At 39.5% G+C, this 22,130-nt stretch overlaps 1 protein-coding gene across 1 annotated transcript in view; it reads left to right on the forward strand.

Annotated features, from left to right (window-relative positions):
• The window catches only part of tyr (tyrosinase), a 71,564-nt gene that overhangs the window by 31,284 nt on the left and 18,150 nt on the right, over positions 1 to 22,130 (forward strand). The window contains exon 2 of the mRNA XM_048598371.1: positions 15,934 to 16,150. Within this exon, the coding sequence (XP_048454328.1) occupies positions 15,934 to 16,150 (217 nt within the window). The remainder of the gene's footprint in view (positions 1 to 15,933; positions 16,151 to 22,130) is intronic.

Here is a 22,130-nt window from a genome sequence, read left to right on the forward strand (position 1 = left end):
TGACTTCATTGTCACCGTTGACTTCATTGTCACCGTTGACTTCATTGAACGAGCCAAGTAAATATAATGGCTACATGAATAGAACAGAGATATAAGAACATAAGAAATAGGAGCAGGGATAGGCCATTTGGACTGTCAAATCTGCTCCGCCATTCAATAAGACCATGGCTGATCTTTTCATGGACTTAGCTCCATTTATCTGCCCACTCCCCGTAACCCTTCGAGATAACAAGGTGTAGAGCTGGATAAACACAGCAGGCCAAGCAGCATCATAGGAGCAGGAAGGCTCACGTTTCGGGCCTAGACCCTTCATCAGCAATGGCTTTCGTAACCCTTCATTCCTTTACAGTTCAAAACTCTATCTCTCTTCAACTTGAAATCATTCAACAAGGTAGCCTCAACTGCTTCACAACACTTTGAGTGAAGATGTTCCTCCTCAACTCTGTCTTAAATTTGCTCCTCTATTATTATGCTCCCAGTTCCATTTTCACCTGCCAATGGAAACAATCTGTCTGCTTTGACCTTATCTATTCCCTTCATAATTTTATGATTCTATAAGTCTCTCTTTCCTCCCCCTCCCACCACTTGTTCCAAATTCCAATGGATATAGTGCTCGTCTACTCAATCTTTCCTCATAAGCCAAACTCCTCAATTCGGGAATCAACCTAGTGAACCTCTGCTGCACCCCCTCCAGCGCCAGTAAATCCTTTCTCAAGGAGACCAAAATTGTGTACAGTACTCCCAAGCGTGGCCTCACCAGCACCCTATATAGCTTCAGTATATTTTTAAACTCCATCACTCTAGCAATGAAAGACAATATTCCCTTCGCCTTCTCAATTACCTGCTGCACCTGCAAACCAACTCTGTGATTCATACACAAGGACACACCAGCCCTTGTGCAAAGCAGCGAGCTGCAATTTTTCACCATTTTAAATAATAGTCCATTTTGCTGTTATTCCTGCCAAAATGAATGACCTCACATTTACCAACATTGTACCCCATCTGCCAGACCCTGACCACTCACTTAACCTATCTATATACCTCTGCAAACTTTCCGTGTCCTCTGCGCACTTTGCTCTTCCACTCATCTTAGAGCCATCTGGGAACTTTGATGCACTACATAAATAAAAACCAAAGGAACTTTGGATGCTGTAAATCAGAGACAAAAATAGAAATTGCTGCAAAAGCTCAGCAGGTCTGGCAGCATTGTGGAGAGAAATCAGAGCTAACATTTCGGGTTGAGTGACTCTTCCTCAGAACTGGTTTTTGTGGAAGGCCTCCACTGTTTCTCAATTGTCCCACCACATAGTTTTTGCTCCCAATTTGCCTATTAAGCACACAACTTTTAAGCACATATTGAATTTTACCTTCTCCTACTCCATCTGTATTTTAAATTTGACCATACTGTGATAGCTCCTTCTGAGAGGATCCCTAACTATGAGATCATTAGCTAACCAATCTTCTGTCCATGCTAATACATTACCCATAATGCACCTTTATCATATGCGGCAGCCTTTTTTGCAACACCTTGTCGAATGCTTTCTGGAAATCCAGATAGACCTCATCCACCGGTTTCCTGTTGTCCACCACACTTGTAATATCCTCAAAGAACTCCTGTAAATTAGTTAAATGTGACCTGCCTTTCATGAACCCATGCTGTATTTGCTGGATGGGACAATTTTTATCCACTATCTCTTCTTTGATTGTAGATTCAATCATTTTCCCCACTACAAGAGTTAAGCTAACGAGCCTATAGTTGCCCACCTTCTGTCTACCTCCTTTTTTTTAAATGGTGGTGTCACATTTCCAAACTGTCAAAACTGACCCAGAGTCCAGCGAATTTTGGTAAATTACCACAAGTGCAATTGTTATTTTCCCCTACTATCTCTTTTAGTACCCTGGGATGCATTCCATCAGGGCAGGAGACTTGTCTACCTTTAGCCCCATTAGCTTGCCGAACACTACCTCTTCAGTGCTACTGATTGTTTCTAGGTCCTCACCTGCCGTAGCCCCCTTGTCATCAATTATTGGCATGTTGTTTGTGTCTTCCACTGTGAAGGCCAACACAAAATACCTGTTCAATGCTTTGGCCATTTCCACATTTTCCAGTATTAAATTGCCCCTTCTTGTCCTCTGAAGGATCAATGTATACCTTAGCCACTTTTTTTCTTTCTATATATTTGTAGGAACTTTTGCTATCTTATTTTATATTCTGAGCTGGTTTACTCTTATAATCTATCTTACCTATCTTTATACTTTTCTTGTGGATTTCTGTTGACCTTTAAAGATTTCCAAATCCTCTAGTTTCCCACTAATCTTTGCCACTTTGTATGCATTAGCTTTCAATTTGATACCCTCCTTTATTTCCTTAATTATCCATGGCTGATTATCCCTTTTCGTATATTCCTTTCCTTTCACTGGTAGATACTTTTGCTGACCACTGTGAAAAATCACCTGAGAGTCCTCCACTGTTTCTCAATTGTCCCACCATATGGTCTTTGCTCCTAGTTTACCTTTTAAACACAAGACACTGATCTTGGATTTTACCTTCTCACCCTCTATCAGTATTTTAAATTCGACCATACTGTGATAGCTCCTTCTGAGAGGATCCCTAACTATGAGATCATTAATTATTCCTATCTCATTGCTCAGGACCAGATCTAGGATAGCTTGCTCCCTCGCAGGTACGAACTCTTCCTCAAGGCTGTCTTGACAGACTTGGTTTGACCAATCAATATGTAGTTTAAAATGCCCCATGATAATTGCTGTACAATTTTTATATCTTCCTTTATTGCCTGGCCCACCATAATGTCATTATTGAGTGACCTAGAGATTACGCCTATCATTGATTTTTTTTTTTTTTTTCTTTTTCCCCTTTATTATTTCTAATGTCCACCTATATGGATTCAAATTTTTCTACTTCTATACAAGGGATGGTAAGAGAAAATCTTGTGAAACACTACAGACTTAGGCCTCCGATCCATGTGATCTGATGTCCCTAACATATGCTGAGTATCTTTTCTAAGGGTTAAGGTATAGTTCAACTTTTGATAGCATTGGTCTGTCAGGGTTTGCTCTTCCCACAGACTGTGAACCTTCAACTATTTACAATTTCCATCCAACACCTACATTTCCACTTCCTCCACCCTCTCTCCCCACTCCCCAAACCTCTTTCACCTACAACACCAACACCAATCTCCAACGGTATTTTAGAACTCCTGGTGGAAACAGGACATTTATTGCTTCCTTGAAAGGCAACAAACATTGGTGGACTAAAATCATTCCTACACATGACAATTGAGATCTGGGTCCTGACAATTGAAAGTAACAGCAGTGGAGATCATTCAAGGAAAAGTTGATTGAAGAAGCAAACCTCCTTGGAGAAGATGGTGAAATAAAATTCTCTCTTTCACGTTTCTTTGTGTCATACTGTTAAATGGAAAGAACTCAGCCACCTGAAGACCATTCTGGATACAAGGGAATGAGGATTTCCCTACTCTTGGTCGGTAGGAATTTCTGTTCCTGCAGGTGGTAGCATCACTTCCACACTTGCTTTAGGTCAAGGTTGCTCCACTACAGATAACATCTCTTGAATTTCTTTAGAAAGCAGGAGTACACCATCATCATCAATAAAATAAACTTCTGAGCTAAGATTAATAGGAAGTTCCTGCATATCACTGAAAGTTGCAGCTACAAGGAAAAATGGACCACAACAAGCCATGCAGAATGCTTTGCATGTTGATTAACCTTTCTTTTCCTTAGTCTTCCCTTCTCTGAAATTTCATAACAGCCCTGTCATTAAACAGGGCTTGTTTATACATGATAGTCTTCTGAAAATTTGTATGAAGATTTCTATTCTTTCTCTTGAGTTACTTTCTCGAATGGAATATCATCGGTCATTCATTGTATCAGATAAAAACTGAAAGAACTGTGGATGCTGTAAATCAGGAACAAAAACAAAGTTGCAGTAAAAGCTCAGCAGGTCTGGCAGCATCTGTGGAGAAAAAAACAGAGTTAACGTTTCAGTACCAGTGACCTTTCCTCAGAACTGATGGTAGCTGGGAAAATGTCGGTTTATGTACAGAAAATAGGGAGGGGATGGGATAGGGAGTAAACGATAGGATAGAGCCCAAAGAGCAGTTGGATAGATAAAGGAGTTGATAACAATCTGGCTGGGAGGGTGAATAGTTGATAATGGGGACCGTTAGTGACTAACAATGGGTAGTGTGTAATGGCACGCTATGAGATGACAAGGCCTGGCGTGTGGGGTGGGGGGGTTTAGGACGTGGGAGAGTTAGGCCCTAAAATTATTGAACTCGATATTGAGTCTGGAGGGCTGCAGGGTCCCCAAGCAGAAAGCGGACCTGAAACGTTAACTCTGTTTTTTCCTCCGCAGATGCTGCCAGACCTGCTGAGCTTTTCCAGCAACTTTGTTTTTGTTCCTGATTTAAAGCATTCACAGTTCTTTTGGTTTTTAATGTGTTGAGCTTCGCTTGAACACTGCAGCAAGCCAGAGACCGAGATGTTGGCCAGGGAACAGGGTGGTGCAATAAAGTGGCAGGCAATGGGTAGCTCAGGGTCTTTTCTGCAAGCAGAACGTAGACATTCTGCGAAGCAGTCACCCAGTCTACATTTCCCCAAAGTAGAGGAGACCACATTGTGAGCATTGAATGTAGTAGACTAGATTGTAGGAAATGCAGGGGAAGTGTTGCTTCCCCTGGAAGGTATGTTTGGGCCCTTGGATAATTGGGAGGGAGGAGGTAAATGGGCAGGTGTTGCACCTTCGCCGGTTGCAGGGGAAGGTGCTGTGGGGCTGTGGGAGGGTGTTGGGGGTGAAGGAAGTGTGGACCAAGGTGTCCCAGAGGGAACTGTCCCTGCAGAAAGCAGACCAGGGAGAGGAAGGGAATATGTGTCTGTGGTGGCATCTCGCTGGAGGTGGCGGAAATGGTGTCTGATGGTCTTCTTGATGTGGATGCTGGTGGGATGGTAGATAAGGAGAAAGGGAATCCTATTGCTGTTACGGGAGGGAACAGAGGGGATGAGGGCGGCAGTGCGGGAGATGGGTCAGACCCGGTTGAGGGCCCTGTGAACAACGGTGCTGGGGAATCCTCGCTTGAAGAAGAAGGTGGACATTTCGAAGGCTCCCTTGTCGAAGTTGGCCTCATCTGAACATATGTGACGGAGACGGAGGAACTAAGAGAATTGAATCTTTACAGGAAGATCCTAAACTGATCTAGTCCCATTTGCCAGCATTTGGCCCTTATCCTTCTAAATCTTCCTGATTCATGTACCCATCCAGATGCCTTTTAAATGTTGTAATTGTACCCGCCCCCATCACTTCATCTGGCAGCTCGTTCTATACACGCACCACCCTCTGCATGAAATATGCTACCTCCAACACTCTGGGTTCTTATCTTATTAAGTAACCTAATGTGTGGTACCTAATCAAACACCTTAAGAAATCCAAATATATTACATCTACTGCTTCCTCTTTATCTATCCTGCTTGTTGCTCCTTAAATTTATCAGGCATGATTTCTCCTTTGTACAGCCATGCTAATTCTGCTTGATCATATTATGTATTCTGAAATGGTCTGCAATGTTATCCTTTTTAATAAGCAGTCACATTTACCCAAAAACAGACATTGAGCTAATTGGCCTATTTTGTGTCTTCTTCACTTTTGGCATAATGGTATTACGTTGGCAATATTCCAATCCTCTGAGACTTTTGCAGATTCTAAAGAGTCCTGGAAGATAACTACCAGTACATCCATGATATCTGTAGCTACCTCTTTTAATATTTCAAGATGCATCACATCAGGGCCAGGGTACCAGTCTGTAGCTCCCTTAGCTTCCTTGTACTTTATCTTTAATGGTTATTGTATTTATTTCCTGTCCTCCTTTTGGCCCTTTGGTTATTTAATATTTGTGGAATGCTATTAGTGTCTTCTATTGGAGACTGATGTAAAGTATTTATTGAATTCCTATGCCATTACCTTGTTTCCTCATTATTATTTACCTTGTTCTCTAAGGGACTTATGTTCACTTTGGCCTCACTCTTCCTTCTTACTTATTTAAAGAAACTGTTGCTGTCAACTTGATATTACTTGCAAGTTTACCCTTAAAGTTTATCATCTCCTTTGTTATTTTTTCAGTTGTCATTTGTTGGTTTCTTAAAATTTCCCAATCCTCTGGCTTACTACTAATCTCAGGGCATCATTTATCCAAACTGAGCCTTTTCTGTGAATGATTCAGAGTTGTAACTTTGAGATCTCTCTTATGGATCATTGAATGTACCTTTCTAATTCTCTAATCTGAGATTACTTGATGCTGTGCCCATGTTGCTGTCTGCAGGAAGTTTGAAGCCTCATTTGTTTATACATGATTCATGTATTGTAAGCTCTTCCTCAGTTGGGACATCTACGATTTATATCTGTTCATTTTATCTAGCCTGCAACATTGGCAGGTTCTTTTACCTTTAACTGAGCTGCTTGCAACTTTGCCAGTGCCTCTTTCCTGTCTACTGGGTGATAGCAGCTGATACTTTACACCTCTCTTTCCGTTTTCCTCTAATGCTGTGACCTTCTTCACAGGGTGAAATTTCTTTATCTAATTATTGTTGATGTTACTGTTGCAGCATCTTGATAGTGGATTCAATGGAATAAGCAGACATATTTACCTTTTTGCCATGTTCTGCAAAAGAATGATTTTCCTCAAAAAAAGACAGGAGAGGTTTCATGAATGGTGCCATCCCAATCTAAGATTTCAGAAAGGTCTAAAGGCTCTAGGTTCATTAAATGAACAAGAGTTGTGAGTTCTCTCACTGTCCATGTGCCCTGAAATAGCAAATGAAGTTCTATAGTTCACTTTTGTTGTGACAAGCCACTTTTGCCTTCCCCTCTGAGAGAAATTAAAGGTTTGCATTGCATTATTGTTGTCCTAGAGTTGTGGTGCAAAGTGACTCCTGATGCATTGAATTAATTTCATTGTCTCTGGTCTCTGCCAACTGAAGGACATGTGAAGCTACACATGAAGCTCTGGTTAATGGAAAAGCATAATGGTTAAGGATGGCTTACAGGGCTTCTGTGATTGCTTTTATTTTAGTAAATTGTAGAATATATCTGCCCTTTCATTCTGATTTGAATACCTCCAGTGCCTAAAAGTTCAGTGGAGGATGGCCTGACAATTTTCAGCCTCAACCATGGCAAGCATGTGAAAGTATAGATTCATTTCCCTTGTACTCAATTTAAAATTAGCTTTCTTGCTAATAATCAGGATAACCACAAACCAGAATTTGTCCTGTGAATCTATGAAATCAAGGGAGGAAAAATCTTGCAGTGGGTCAGTCACATCATCCAGGAAAAACTCAATCCTGCTCTTCTATGTCCTCTGCTGCTGGACCAGCTGAAGAATGTGGTGATCTATGTTTAATTTTCTGTACAGAAGCTATGACATGGATGCCATCTCTCTTAACACGCATGCCCCTCTCTACTGTAGGTATGACGTGGATATTGACCCTCTTGGCATGCATGACCCTCTATAGAACTATCTCGGCTAAGTTCCCACCAGTGGTGTTCCCTAATGGCATTGACTGGACTGTGTATCTTTATATACTTGTTCCTTCCCCACGCCTGTAAATCCCTTACGAAACTGTTTTACTCACTTTGGCTGATTGCTTTCCTAGAAACTTGCCATCTTCCCTACTACACACTTTCTCCTGCACTCTTTCAACTTTTATGTGGCCACTTCCACTCCATACTCAGCACCTAGATGGACCCCCTGTTGCCACTGAGCTTCTCCATCTGTTTTCCTTCCACTCTAGTTTTGGACTCCTGGGCTGGCCTTGTCCTTCATCCACAAAAGCATACTATTCCTGAGAATCACTTTAGGTGCTCCATGCTGGCTGCATCTCATTCTGTGTGTCTTGTCACTATGTAGTAATATGAAATCTACTATCTGATAAGTGAATATTAGCAGGCTTTATTAAACATTTACTATATATAGGGAGAAAACATCTTCTGAAATGCTAAAGTCTCAGCTCCAGTTTCATTTGATTTGATGTCACTATGTCACAACTCTTTACACACATTCTCATTAGCTATCATTAGTATAAAGGTATTAGAAACTCCATTATAGCTTTTTCCCCTTTGTTTTTCAAATTGTCATAACTTTTGAGTCGCATTGCGCTGGGAGTTCGAATAGATCAAACAGAATGACGTTAAAGAGAACATCAGAAGTACATAGCAAAACCTGAGAAATAACAGGAAGATTCATATTTGCTGTGTAGATTCTTAAGAACAATTTTCATAAGTAGTTTCCATTTTTAAATCGTTCGCCTGGCTTTTCTCGTAAATTTACGATGGGACTATTATGCATTCCAAGCATTTATGTTTTGATGTGTGCTTTGTCTCCTGCAGGGTATCTTTACATTTTCCCTAACATGAAAATGTAGATATGGGTGACATGGTGTTTAATAATTCAGCCAAGCATTCATTACAACTCCCTTTTACAAACAAATATTACATTAGCAAACACTTCAGTGACTAGGCAAGCATTAAGCTTTTCAGTAATAAAAGAATACAGCTCTTTACCAATGTGTCACGCTTCACTTTATCTGAGTTAAAATAGCATCATGAGCCTTTGATACTGTCCAGGCACATGCTGCTATGCAATGATGACATCAATGAGTGAATCTCTTAAAGGTAAATTGATATACGAACCATTTGACATAACACATTTCCCTTTTCCAAACAAAAAAACTTAGACAGATATACACATCTTGATTCAGTAATTGTGTACCTCCCTTCAAAGGTACATGTTACTCTCTATCATGCTTGTTTGACACCATTGTTGTATTGCTGCTGGTTGCTGTCACTCAACATCACCAATGTTTTTTTTTTCACACACTCTCATTGCAGGATTGATATGTTGCACATTGGTCTGAACTGTTTCTGTTCCTTCATAATGTAGCACCATGATCAGTGATAACTTCATGTGAACTGGGCTGGTTGTATATTTTAGAAATCCTTGCTGGTAACCATATAACCCCGTATTCAAGAAGGGAGGCAGAAAGCAGGGAACTATAGCCCTGTTAGCATGACATCTGTCAAAGGAAAGACATTGGAATCGACGATTAAAGTGATACAGCTCTGTATTTGGAGAGTCTAAATCAGGAAGATTTAGTTTTGTTTTGTTCAAGGAAGATCATTTTTCACAAATTGTTTAGAATTGCTTGAAAGAGTAACATGTTGTGGATAAGAGCCTGTAGACCACCTATATTTGGATTTCCAGACTCATTTGATTAAGTACCACTTTGAAGGTAATTATGGAAAGTAAAATCTTCTGCTGTACTGGGTAACTTAGCATGGATAGAAGATTGGCTGGCAGAAAATAGAAACCATGCATAAATGGAGTTTTGTCTAAATGATATGATGTGACACGTGGTATCCAGCAGGAGTCTGTGCTGGGGCATCAATTTTTTATAAATTATACCAATGACCGGGATGTGGGCATTCTAGCTATAGTAACTAAATTTGAAAGTAGCATCAAGATAGGTATGAAAGTATATTGTGAAGAAAACATAAAGAGATATAAATAGTTTAAAGGATGGGACAAAATCTGGTATGGGGTATAGCATAGGAAACTGTAAAGGTGCTATTGTGATGGGAATGATTAAAAATGCAGAGTGTTCATTAAATGGAGAATGACTCTAAGGTTTTGGAGTAAATTTGTAGCTCGGGTTGTGGGTGTTGAGGTTGGAAAACCGGAAGTGAAGCAATCCATCTCAACGGACCCCAGAGTTTAAAAACCAGGCGGGAAAACACACCGATGCTTCATCGGAGGCTGCACTGAAGATGTTACCAAGCATGGTAACGAAACATCTGCGAAACAAGAAACCAGCTCGGAGAATCACTGACTGCAGTATGATTTAGTGCATGATTAATAAGAGAGCAATCTATAGGTACAGCACATAAACCAGGAGGCTAATAGGATACAGTTATGAGAGGAATTGAATATAACAGTAAGGATGTTATACTTCAGTCATACATGGCATTGAAAAGACCACATCTCGAATACAGTGCACAATTTTGTTCTCCGTGTTTAAGGAAGATTGTAAATGCATTTGTTTGATTCCTGGAATGAGCAAGTTGTCTTATGAGGTTAGATTGGACAAGCAAGACTTGTTTCAACTACAATTTAGAAGACTGAAGGATGACTTGACTGAAGTGCATAAAAATCCTGAGTGGTCTTGAAAAGTTGTACTTAGAAAAGATGTTTCATCTTGTGGGTCAGTTCAGAACTAGGTGGTACTGTTTTAAAATTAGAGCTGTTCTTTTTAGGACAGAAATGAAAAGGATTTTTGTCTGTGGGTTGTGCAACTTTGGCACTCTGCCTCAGAAGTTGGTAGAAGTGGGATCATAAGACATTTTAAAGCCAAATAGGTAGATTCTTGTTAAAGAAATCAAAATTAGTGTGGGGTAGATCAGAATGTGAAGTTTGAAATACCAGATACATCAACCATGATCTTATTGAATGGCAGAGCAGACTTGAGGGACCAAAATGTCTGCTGCTACTTTTTATCCAGGTATTTGTATTTCTAACTCACATTCTTCCTGGTGTGGTAGTTCTCAATCTTTGGCTCACTTGTATATCTCTTTCTTTTTTTCTCTGTCTTTTGAAGAATACCTTATGTGTTTCTAAATCATTCTCAAATGTGTTCTAAGGAGAAGTCATGCTGCATTGAATAATCCCTTTTTCATTGTGTTGCTGAAATTTTGTGCAACACCATGTGAAAATCTTTTATTGCTTGATATTCAATGATCATTGATTCAATATTATGTTAAATTCAGAAGTCGCATGACCCCAAGCTATAGTCCAACAGGTGTATTCGAAATCACAAGCTATTGAAGCACAGTTCCTTTGTCAGTGAAGTGAAGGGGAGTGTACAGGCACAGAATTTATAGGCGGAGAGATAATTGCAAGATAATTCCAGGTAATTAAGACTCTCAACAGATAAGTACAAATAGTGTGAGTGGAGTGTCAACAAACTGAATAACAAGTCTTTGGAGATGATCAAAAGTGTCAAACAATGTGAGTGAAGTGTCAACAACTGAATAACAAGTGAAGGAATGACCTATGATCCGATTAATTAAAGCAGAGATATAATTACAAAAAGTCAAAACTAAAATGGTGCCAGAGACAAATCTTCCTTACTGTTCTGTTTTGACATCATCACCTTGATAACTTGTTATTATCTTCCTATCTTAATTTGTACAGTTTTAGATTACTTGTTACTTTGGTTAGATCCTTGTCATGCGACTCTGATACCTTTTCATGTTATTCTAGCCATTTGGTTTGTCTCTAGCGCCATCTTACTTTTGATTTTTTTGTAAATATCTCTCTGTTTTAATCAATTGGATCATAGGTCATCCCTTCACTTGCTTTTCAGCTGTTAACACCTTTGATCATCTGCAAAGACTTGTTATTCAGCCTGTCAAAGCTCCACTAACACTTGTCTGGTGACACTCTTAATTACCTGGAATTATCTTACCATTATCTCTCTGCCTATAAATCCTGTGCCTGTGTGTTTCCCTCCACTTCAGCTGATGAAGGACCAGCACTCAGAAAGCTTGTGATTTCAAATAAACCTGTTGGGCTATAACTTCTGACTTTGTCGATACCAGTCTAACAGCGGCACCTCCACATCAATAGTATGTTCTGCTAGACTGTTTGAGTGTTGATAGTAAGGTGATGAAATATGTGGGTCATTCCCCATTTAATACACATATCTTAAAATGGTTGTCAGAACTGTTGTCTATTGTCAGATGCTATCCAAACCCATATGGAAAATAAACTGAAAAATGTGGTCAATGTGTCCATGACAGTCACATTTGTTGTATTGCTAAGTCATCAAACAATGTAAAATTCGGAGAAATAATCCATCATAAGGTTTAAACCTTCTGCATGTACTGTGGAAAAAAATCCATTGAGTTTTGATCAAGAAGTGGGTGGAACATCAGATGGAGTCTCAAGCTCCCTCTACTGGGTATTGTGTGTTTGGCATGCTTCACATGCATTCATGAGTAATTGAGTATCCTGATTCATCCCTGGCCAGTGCACAACTACACATGCTGGCCCACTTGAGGATCATGTACTCATGTCTCCATGGTGTAATATGACGTGCTATCTTGGCATAATCATTTCAGCATTAGAACTTTTTTGCCCTTGAAAATGACTTGTCATGATATTCTGAGTTCGTCTCCGTATGGCCAAAAGTAACTAATGTTCTCAGGTTGTCTTTAAAATTGTCAGGCTGTCCCTTGATAATGGTTGTTTATAATTTTTATAGTCCTCCATTTTTGAAAGTTGCTAACTGCAACTGTTCACATTGGCATAACATATTGAAGATGAAGACGTTCTTAAGGTCAATTAATTTGTTTGGTGGAACAGACCCTGTGCGCCACACAATATGATTTGAATTTCATGAATTGTGACTATCTGAGATATGGGTACTGCTGCCAGTGCCGGACTGTTGATATCTACCATGTAGAACATTTCAGGAAGCCATGATGAGCTTGTGTAATAGCATTGCAATGTGATTTGTCATGATACACCAACTGTCTCTGACTAAAATGAACAAATATTCTCAGGTATGTCTTTAATACTGTCAGGCCATCCCTGGATAATGGTTGTTTGCAACTCTTTTACAGACATTGATTTTCATTGCAGTATGATTCTGCCAATGCATGTAATTGGTGTTTCATTGTGTGCTGAAAGATAGTCCCTTGGAGGCTATACCATGGAGAGCTACTTGTTCAGGTAGAGGTCTTTTAGAATGCGCAACAGTACTGTATTGGTACTAGGTCCCATATCGAATTTATTTTTCAGGTTTTCAAGACATATTAATGTTAATGATCATTAATGTTGACCAGATAAATGATGGGAAACATATTCAGTGGGATGAAAACTGTGGTGGGTTTTTTCATGTTGTGAAAGTTGTCTTTCACTCACTGAACCGCACCGATATGATACACAAAGGCAAACACTTCAAAACTTTCCTTGCTGCCAGCATTGTGGTGCTTTACTACCTGTTAGTGACTTGTTTTTGTTCTGGGATCAGCTTGGTTTTTGAAACCATATTTCCTAAACATGCATGCAAAATGACCCTTGGTGCCATACGATTTTCAGATTTCAAGAAAAGTTGGATAACTTTTGCACAGGTGTGATAAACTACAGCTGTTACATATTGTATTGAATTGTTGATTGTAACAATAGTGTTGGCTTCACCTAAAGCATATAATGGTTGTTGTTGAGCCACCAATATACTTTCATATACTGAACCATCATCAAGTAATCCATCAATTATATGACTCTTCCACTTTTCTATAAGATCCTTCCTGAAGACTTAAATTGGTGTGAAGAAAATGGCGAATTCAATAAGCCCCTGACCACTCCTCTTCAGAGAAGTCACATTCATAACCTTGCTACAGTATCCAACAAACTGACCAATAGATTCTTTTCATTGGAGTCAATTAATCCTGAATGTTAATTTCAGTATTTTCTAAAATTTTTCTGATTCTTTCCATTCATCAATAGGAAGACCAATGTATTAATTCTGTGAAACTCCTCTTGCCAATGTCTAATAAAAGATTTTCAAATCCACTTCTCAGGATTATTTTTCACTTGGTCTGTACGATATAGATGTATGTATTGTTTGAAAAATTAGAATTCAATAATGGTATAACTGGCTACCCATTCCAGACTTAAGTCTTTGCCTTCTTGAGGAAGACCTTCTATATTTTTAAAAATAGAACACTAAGGAACTTCCAAAGGTTTTGTTTCACTCTTTTTATTATTTTTGCCTTTATTGTATCTGTTTCCCTTAATTTTTGCCGGTTATTATTTCTTCCTTGGCTTTAATCCCTTTGATAATGTTGGATTAAAAAGTACAGCCTCATCATTCAAAAACTACAGGCTTGCATTTTGTAGGCTTCCGTCAGTAGATGACTTTTATGGCAAGTAAGTGATGATGATGACATGTAGGCCTCTCTCCATTTTCACACCAAATTGGAGAGACAAAATGACTAAACCGACCAAGGTTTGGATACAGGTAGAAGTACTTAGTATAGAAAACAGTTTTTAAGTGTTTCTTACCTGTATCTTTTTTCTATGAAAGCTTTTTAACCATGCATGGAGCAGCATTTTTTTCAAAAGGAGATTCAGAACTGCAGGTTGTCAATTTGTTTGTCTTTATTACTGTCTCAGCAAAATACTGTAACATTCAGACTGATTTGTATTTGCAACTTTACTGTTACAAATTTCTTCTGGATTGAAAGAAATTTGAAATTATCTCTGCCCTTTGTGTTTAGAGGAACTGATCATGCTGAATGTCTGAGCTCTGATCTCAGGTGCTATTATCTAGTTTACCATCAATTAGGTTTCCAAATAACTACCACTGAAATCTTGAAGGTATCTCTTTTTACAGTCACCACTACTTACCATTATTTATGTTTTGTGTCCAGCAAAGTTTTTTTTTTAACCTGATGCAGCAATGCTTGTGTTATGTCCTATAATGTAACAATCTAGATCTGCATTATATGACACTGAAGAATTAGGCATGAAGTAACTTTGGGGTTTTGAGGGCTCCCTTCCTTGTGCTTTCTAATTACTGTTCTAGCTGTGGTCTTATAACCACAAACCATGAGAATCCATGAGTATTCATATATTTGAAGATTGAGTACCATCAGGTTTCACTTATCTGTGGTATCCTGGAAAACTACCTCAAAAAAGTTCAAAATCCATGTTTTAAGTTTTTTTTTCCTATATGAAACTGTAATATGTTGAAAGTATTCATTACTCCTATTAATGGCTTCTGAGGGTGTTTACTGTCATCAATGTTCAGAGGGAACATTTTCTTAATTCTAGCAAACAGCAAGCCATGACTCAATCCCCAAATTCCCAGTGAATCATTGTTAATCAAAAATGAATTCTATTGATTGTAGATATGCCAGCTTAATCAAGTATGCAGTTCACTGCCTCTTCAAGCTGATGTTATGGACCAGACCAAATCCCCTCAAAATATTTTAAGAAGGTAGCCTAGACTCTAATGTTTTCTTATTTTATAGGTAAATGTAAGGTGTTGTGTTCCAGATGCAATTCAATTGGTCAATCGACAAGGCTTGAAATAAAACACACTATTTATACACTACAAGTAAAATACATAAAAATAAAAGAATTGGCTTAACTCTAACTCTAATGAAATGCTTAATAAAATAATAGATATATTAACAACTACTAATTAACTGTTCCATTTTCTAACATCCCATAAACACATCCTTGGCAAAAGCAAATTCAGTAAAACAGATTATCTCACATGCAGTTCTAGCAATAGGAAGAGAACCTCAGCTTTTAGCTGTAACAGTGAGAGGAATAATAGTTTTCACATCCAGATTCAAGACCCCAGTAACTGCTACTGAAAACTAAAACTAAAAAGAAATCCTGGTTCTATGGGAGCTTGAACCCACCCATTCGGGCTCTTCTATTGTTCCAACTTTTTTGAAAAACCCAAGGCCTCAGAAACTGTTTACTTTATTGGCTTTGGAGCAGACTGCTTGCCACCTGTCTCAATCTTTCTTCATATTTTAAAAAAAAGGACAAAATACACCTCTTAAAACCATAGTATCGTGGCACTAATAAATTGCATTGTCCCAGCATCCTTCTGAGATATAGCTCCAGGAAACCCTGCACTACTAAGAGGCACAGGCCTCTGACAGAAACCATTGCAAAAGGTATTTCAAATCCACTGCACTGTAGTACATGTAATTCAAAATTATTTTGGGGAATAAAGCCTATATGTATTTTTTAAAAAGTATTTGTACTCAATTCTTGGCATATCAGTGAGAAAAATCAATTTTATGTATTTGTTTTGCCACAGGTGATATGCACCAGGTCAGAGGAATACAACCGTCGTGAAGTTTTGTGTAATGGTGTCCCTGAGGGACCCATTCAACGTAATCCAGGGAACCAGGATCAAAATAGAACACCAAAGCTTCCAATCTCAGCAGAAGTGGAATTCTGTCTAACTTTGACAAATTATGAAACTCCACCTTTTGATAAGTTTTCTAATTTTAGCTTCCGGAATACTTTAGAAGGTATCTTTTGTGTTTTTGTTTCCAAGTTTTATGCCATTTGGAGGATGTGGAAATCTATTTCTTCGTATAGCTCATTAAAATGACTTCAGCATGCCATATTTGTTTATAATATAGGCAGAGATGTTCTTTTGAAATATATGTACGTGGGCATTATTGTAAGAAGCAGTGTGGGGAAACTTTCAGAAGTTTGATAAAGACATGGATGTTGGCTTAAGGTTAAAACAACTGGTATTATTCCTGCAAGAAATTGCCTCTGTAAACTGGTGTATAGTGCACAACTAAAATTATCCTTCTATAACATGCTTATGATGACATCTTCTGGACCAAATTAGCCTTTTTCTATTTTTTTTACAATAGAGCAGCATATAGAGTTACAGGCCAATATTTAATCAGAACTGATGGGAAAGGGAAAGTGGGACCAGAAATGAATGGTGAAGGCCCCACCATTTAGACTGTTGTTCCTGTACAAGTAGTTCTGCTATAAAGCATGTTTCGTTAATGGGAATTGGCACGATTTCATGTGACACGCGGTCACACAAGAACGCAACTATCGTGTTATAGGAGAACTACCTGTAGATATCTCACACTGCTGGGGCCATTTCGTGGCTGGGGAAGGTCTGAGGCCATTCAGCAGCTGGAAGTGAACTCTGATGTGCTGTATTGTTACCTGACAAGAAAGGAAGTGCTGACTCCATGTTTAAACAGCCGCCAGCATTCAAGTCCTCTTAACAGTCTTTGTTGTTGTGATATACTCTGAAAATGCTTAGCTGAATTTTTCAGGTGAACACTTACCTCTTCAGTACTCGGTGACCACTAACTCCTCTAGCATCCTGTTATGAAAAGGCTAATATGATTTGGGTGTGGAAAGGCAGACCAGCTTAGGATCTTGAAGGGGACAGACCTGTTTTCTTGGGTGTTTCAATACTCTTTGTAGCAATGTTCATCTTACTAAGGTAATTAGTCCATGATTGCTGTCATGCAATAAACTATACCTGTACTTTGCTTGAGAGAAGAGCCTCCTCTCGTTTTCCTTTGTTTCTTGTGTTTTCCTTTCCCACATTACATCAAGTAGGCCTTGTCGAATTAGGAGGATGGTGATGATGATGTATCCAACTACATGTATCAGTGGTTGTCAATGCATGTTCAGAAAACCCAATGCCAATGATGGCCATCTGAAGATTGAATTTAGCTGCACCATTGCAATACTTTCAGCCAGCCCTGACTGTTCCAGCCCCAGTTACCACTGACCATTCCAGCATCTTCAAAAGAAAGATGCAAGGGAAATTTGCCTGGTGGTATGGCAGAAGCAAGGTTCCAAATGACTACAATTCAGCAGTGACTCCCAGCAAATTCTCTTCCTGGCTACATGGACAAAGCAAAACGTCCTCTTCCAAGGGACAAGAGGTGAAGACCTTCCCAACTGACTGACAGAACAAGCTCAGATCTTCATTGCAGAGGAGGTCTGCAGCTCCAATGTTATCTGGAGAATGTGACTGTGGTGTTGCAATTTGGTTCACAACCTATTCTCCAAAGTTAGATATTACTGACAAGGTCAGCATCTGTTACACATCCTAATTGACCTTAAACTGAATTGTTGCTAGGGTCATTTCAAAGGGCAGTCAAGAGTTGACCACGTTGCTGTGCATCTGGATTTTCATGTAAACCAGACCGGAGAATCATGACAGATTTACTCACGTAAAAGGATATCAGTGAGTTTGGTGGGCTTTTACTACAATCAACAATAGTTTCTTGGCACCATTACCATCACCATCCCTTGCGAATCGATTTATAATTCCAGATTTACTAATTAAATTTAGTTTCCATATTTGCCATGTTGGAATGTAGAATAATTCTGAGGATATGACTTTGATATTATCCTTAACACCACCATCTCCACTTTCATCATTTCCCTCATCAGCCAAAACAAGGGAAACCTCAAGTGAATGTAGGGATAGCGTTCATGCATCCTCCAATGTACGGGCATTGATGTGAACTGCAAGAGCTTGTATCGGCTCTTATCTGGTTGGGCAAGAACTCCCAAACATTTTATTCTTTCATGCAGGTTAATCGCAGGAATAGAAAGCTTCCATTTACTGGGGACTGTCATCTATCTTTGACAAACAGGAGGCCTTAGAGGGATTTTTTTTTATCACACTGCGTTATCTCTGACTCCAGCATCTGTAGTCCTTACCATCTCTGCCTTAGAAGATCACATCATTCACTCTCATCTTCCATCAGTGCAGATACTGTGGTTCAGTGAATCTGTGTTCACAGAGAGATATGGAGTCAGATCTGGATCAAGCACCACACAGATGTCAGGAGCTGCGACAGCAAGGCCTGCATGGTCTAGGCATCGGAATGATTGCTTAAATATACCAAAGATCTACTCAATGGCATTTCATGTGGTAGCATAGCTCTGCACACTGAAGCCAAGCAGTGAGTGGATGGCCCATACTAACCAGTAGCCACTCTTTGGTTTGACAATGTGTCTTAAACTCTGATTAATACAGTGAACTGCCACAGAATACAGGCATTGTGACCACTGACAAGATATTATGCATTGAGCATGGTTGTATAGCATCTGTACATGTGGAATGGCATTGCGTCTGGTTACAATGTGTTTCAGAATTGACATGCAACATTCTCAATGGGATGTGTGTGGTCAGTGCCACAGGGAATCCTGCTTTCCTGGCAAAGCCGCATCCTTGCTCTCCCTGCTTTCCTCTAACAAGAGAAACTGAAAAGTATTCAGCACTGTGCATATATTGCGTCTATGACTCCCAAATACGACAATGGACAGCGCTTTAATCTGCTCCAGTTTAAAATGAGTCCAACACAAAAAAGTTCATGTCACCTTCACAGTCATTGGTAATGTCATCCCTTCCCTGCATAAATGCTGCAAGTCTGCATGTAACAGATGGCAGATTTTAACAAGCATTTTTATAGTGAAATGGAGGTGTCATGTACATCGTTTCTCACTGAGTTTGAGGGAGGGGAAGATCCTGGATAGATATAGCCTCCTGTTGAGTTCCTTTTGCTTCCTCCTCATCTCCCTTTGAACAGTTTGTCCTCCTTTGAGTTGTCTCTGCTTATTCTCTGCAAAATACTTTAGGGCAGATACAAACAATGGCACCTGTATTTTGAGGGAAAAAGATGCTCAAAGCATAACCTTTGAGATCAGAACTAAGGCTTGCACCGAATGCCATACGACTCACTGTGAACTCCAAAAACTTCAACTAGCAGAGTAAACTTGTGAAAGGCTTCTACAAATTCAACAACAGAAGGTCAAAATTAATCAGCAACTAATCTGAAAGTAGTTGATAATTCCTTTAAATAGCATTTGGGTTTGGATCATGTAGCAGGAGTAGGGGAGCATGCAAAATGCCTATTCAGCTATGTTTGATTAATTAAGAGATGGATTTACCTCATATGTTGAGCTCAGAAATGGTACCAATAAAATCAAATCCCTGACTGACATCACAGTCTGCTGATTTACTCAGTCACAGAGATGTACAGCATAGAAACAGACCCTTCAATCCAACCTGTCCATGCCAACCAGATATTCTAAATTAATCCGGTCCCAGTTGCCAGCATTTGGCCCATATCCTTGTAAACCCTTCCTATTCATATACCCATCCAGATCCTTTTAAATGTTGTAATTGTATCAGCCTCCTCCACTCTGTTCCAGGCACACACTACCCTCTGCATGAAAAGTTGCCCCTTAGGTCCCTTTTAAATCTTTCCCCTCTCACCTTAAACCTATGCCCTCTAGTTTTGGATTCTCTTTTCCTGGGGAAAAGACCTTGACTATTCACCCTATCCAGGTCCCTGATCATTTTATAAACTTCCATAAGGCCACCCCTCAGCCTCTGATGCTCCAGGGAAAATAGCCTCAGCCTATTCAGCCTCTCCCTATAGCTCAAACTCTCCAACCCTGGCAATATCCTTATAAATCTTTTCTGGACCCTTTCAAATTTCATATCTTTCCTACAGCAGAGAGACCAGAATTGAATGCAATATTCCAAAAGTGGCCTAATCAATGTCCTGTACAGGTGCAACATGATCTCCCAATTCCTATACTCAATGCACTGACCAATAAGGGCAAGCTTACCAAATGCTTTCCTCACTATCCCATTTATCTGCCACTCCATTTTCAAGGAACTATGAACCTGCACTCCAAGGTCTTTTTGTTTGGCAACACTCCTCTGAATCTTAATAGTAAGTGAATAAGTCCTGCCCTGATATGCCTTACCTAAATGCTTCTGATGCTAATTACCACAATTTAGCTCACCATTTTTAACCTAAAATAGCTTCCACAAAGCTGCATGAATGGGAGTACAGCACAACTGAATTTTGCAGCTAATAGGCTTTAATTGGATTTATCCAGTTCACTATTTTAATGCCCCTCCATAGGGTCATACAAACAAACTTTCAACTGTTTCTGAACATGATTGGCCGTTATGCCATGATACTTAACCTGGTAACATAGTTTAGTCAATGAGTTTTATGCTCCACATACTTCACAATATATTTACTTTACTTTTGAACACAATTGAGACATCATGGAAGTCTTTCACACTTCCCGTGACTGCTGTTGCCACTCCACAGCTTCAGTTTGGTCCTGCAAGCAGCTTCGTTGTGCTGATGCCAATAAGTTTATGAACACAATACGTACAAATGGAAAGAGCAAAATTGTTTCAGCCTTAGTGTTGCAAGATTGGCAAGATCAGCACTGAGCTGGCTTCTGCAATTAGGTATACTCCAGCCAATGGTCTAAAGTATGTATATACATTGTGATGGCAATCCCTCCCCATAACAAATAGCTCATTTAGAGATTTCCCAATAGCACAATTGACTTAGTGCATACTATTATGTAATGTTGGCATTTATTTTGAGACGACTTGAATATAAAAGCAGGGATGTACTACTGAGGCTTTATAAGGCTGTAGTCAGGCCACATTTGGAGTATTGCATGCAGTTTTGGGCCCCATCTCTCAGGAAGAATGTACTGGCCCTGGAACGGGTTCAGAGAAGGTTCACGAGAATGGTCCCAGGAATGGAAAGCTTAACATATGAGGAACGTTTGAGGACTCTGGGACTATACTCATTGGAGTTTAGGCAGATGAGGGGGGATCTAATTGAAACTTTCAGAATACTGAATGACCTGGACAAAGTGGATGTTGGGAAGATGCTTCCATTGGTAGGAGAGGCTAGGACCCGAGGGCACAGCCTTAGAGTAAAGGAAAGACCTTTAAGAACGGAGATAAGGAGAAACTTCTTCAGCCAGAGATTGGTGAATCTATGGAATTCACTGCCACAGAAGGCTGTGGAGACCAGGTCATTGAGTACATTTAAGATTGAGATAGGTAGGTTCTTGATTATCAAGGGGATCAAGGGTTACGGGGAGAAAGCAGGAGAATGGTGTTGAGGAACTTATCAGCCATGATTGAATGGCAGAGCAGCCTCGACGGGCCGAATGGCCTAATTTCTGCTCCTATGTCTTATAGTCTAATGGTATTATTACTGGATAGCTTACCTTGGAGGGCTGCAGCTTACTATTAATGTGAAGGTTTTGATTATCACAAGCTAATTAATTCTTCAGAGTGGCACAAATGGGAAACAGCTCCTTATGAAGTGGAAAGGTTTACAAGTACAAAAACAAGGTTGCTGGAAAAGCTCAGCAGGTCTGGCAGCATCTGTGAAGGAGAAAACAGAGTTAACGTTTCGGGTCCGGTGACCCTTCCTCAGAACTGATATTTAGGTTTTTATTTTTATTTAGGTTTACAAGTACAAAAGGTTTACAACGCGAAGTGGTAAAGTTTGACCTGAAGTAAAATCTCACATGCAAAAGGCATGGAAGAAGGTTCCTAACCAAGTCAACAAAAGAATTCCAGTTCCTCATATCTGTATTCATCAACAGACTTCATTTGTAGATGATGGGTGAAAAGTAAATGTTATTTTGGCACTCATTTCTTGTAGG

The sequence above is a fragment of the Rhincodon typus genome, chromosome 6 (assembly GCF_021869965.1).
Source record: "Rhincodon typus isolate 14 chromosome 6, sRhiTyp1.1, whole genome shotgun sequence".
Lineage (NCBI taxonomy): Eukaryota > Metazoa > Chordata > Chondrichthyes > Orectolobiformes > Rhincodontidae > Rhincodon > Rhincodon typus.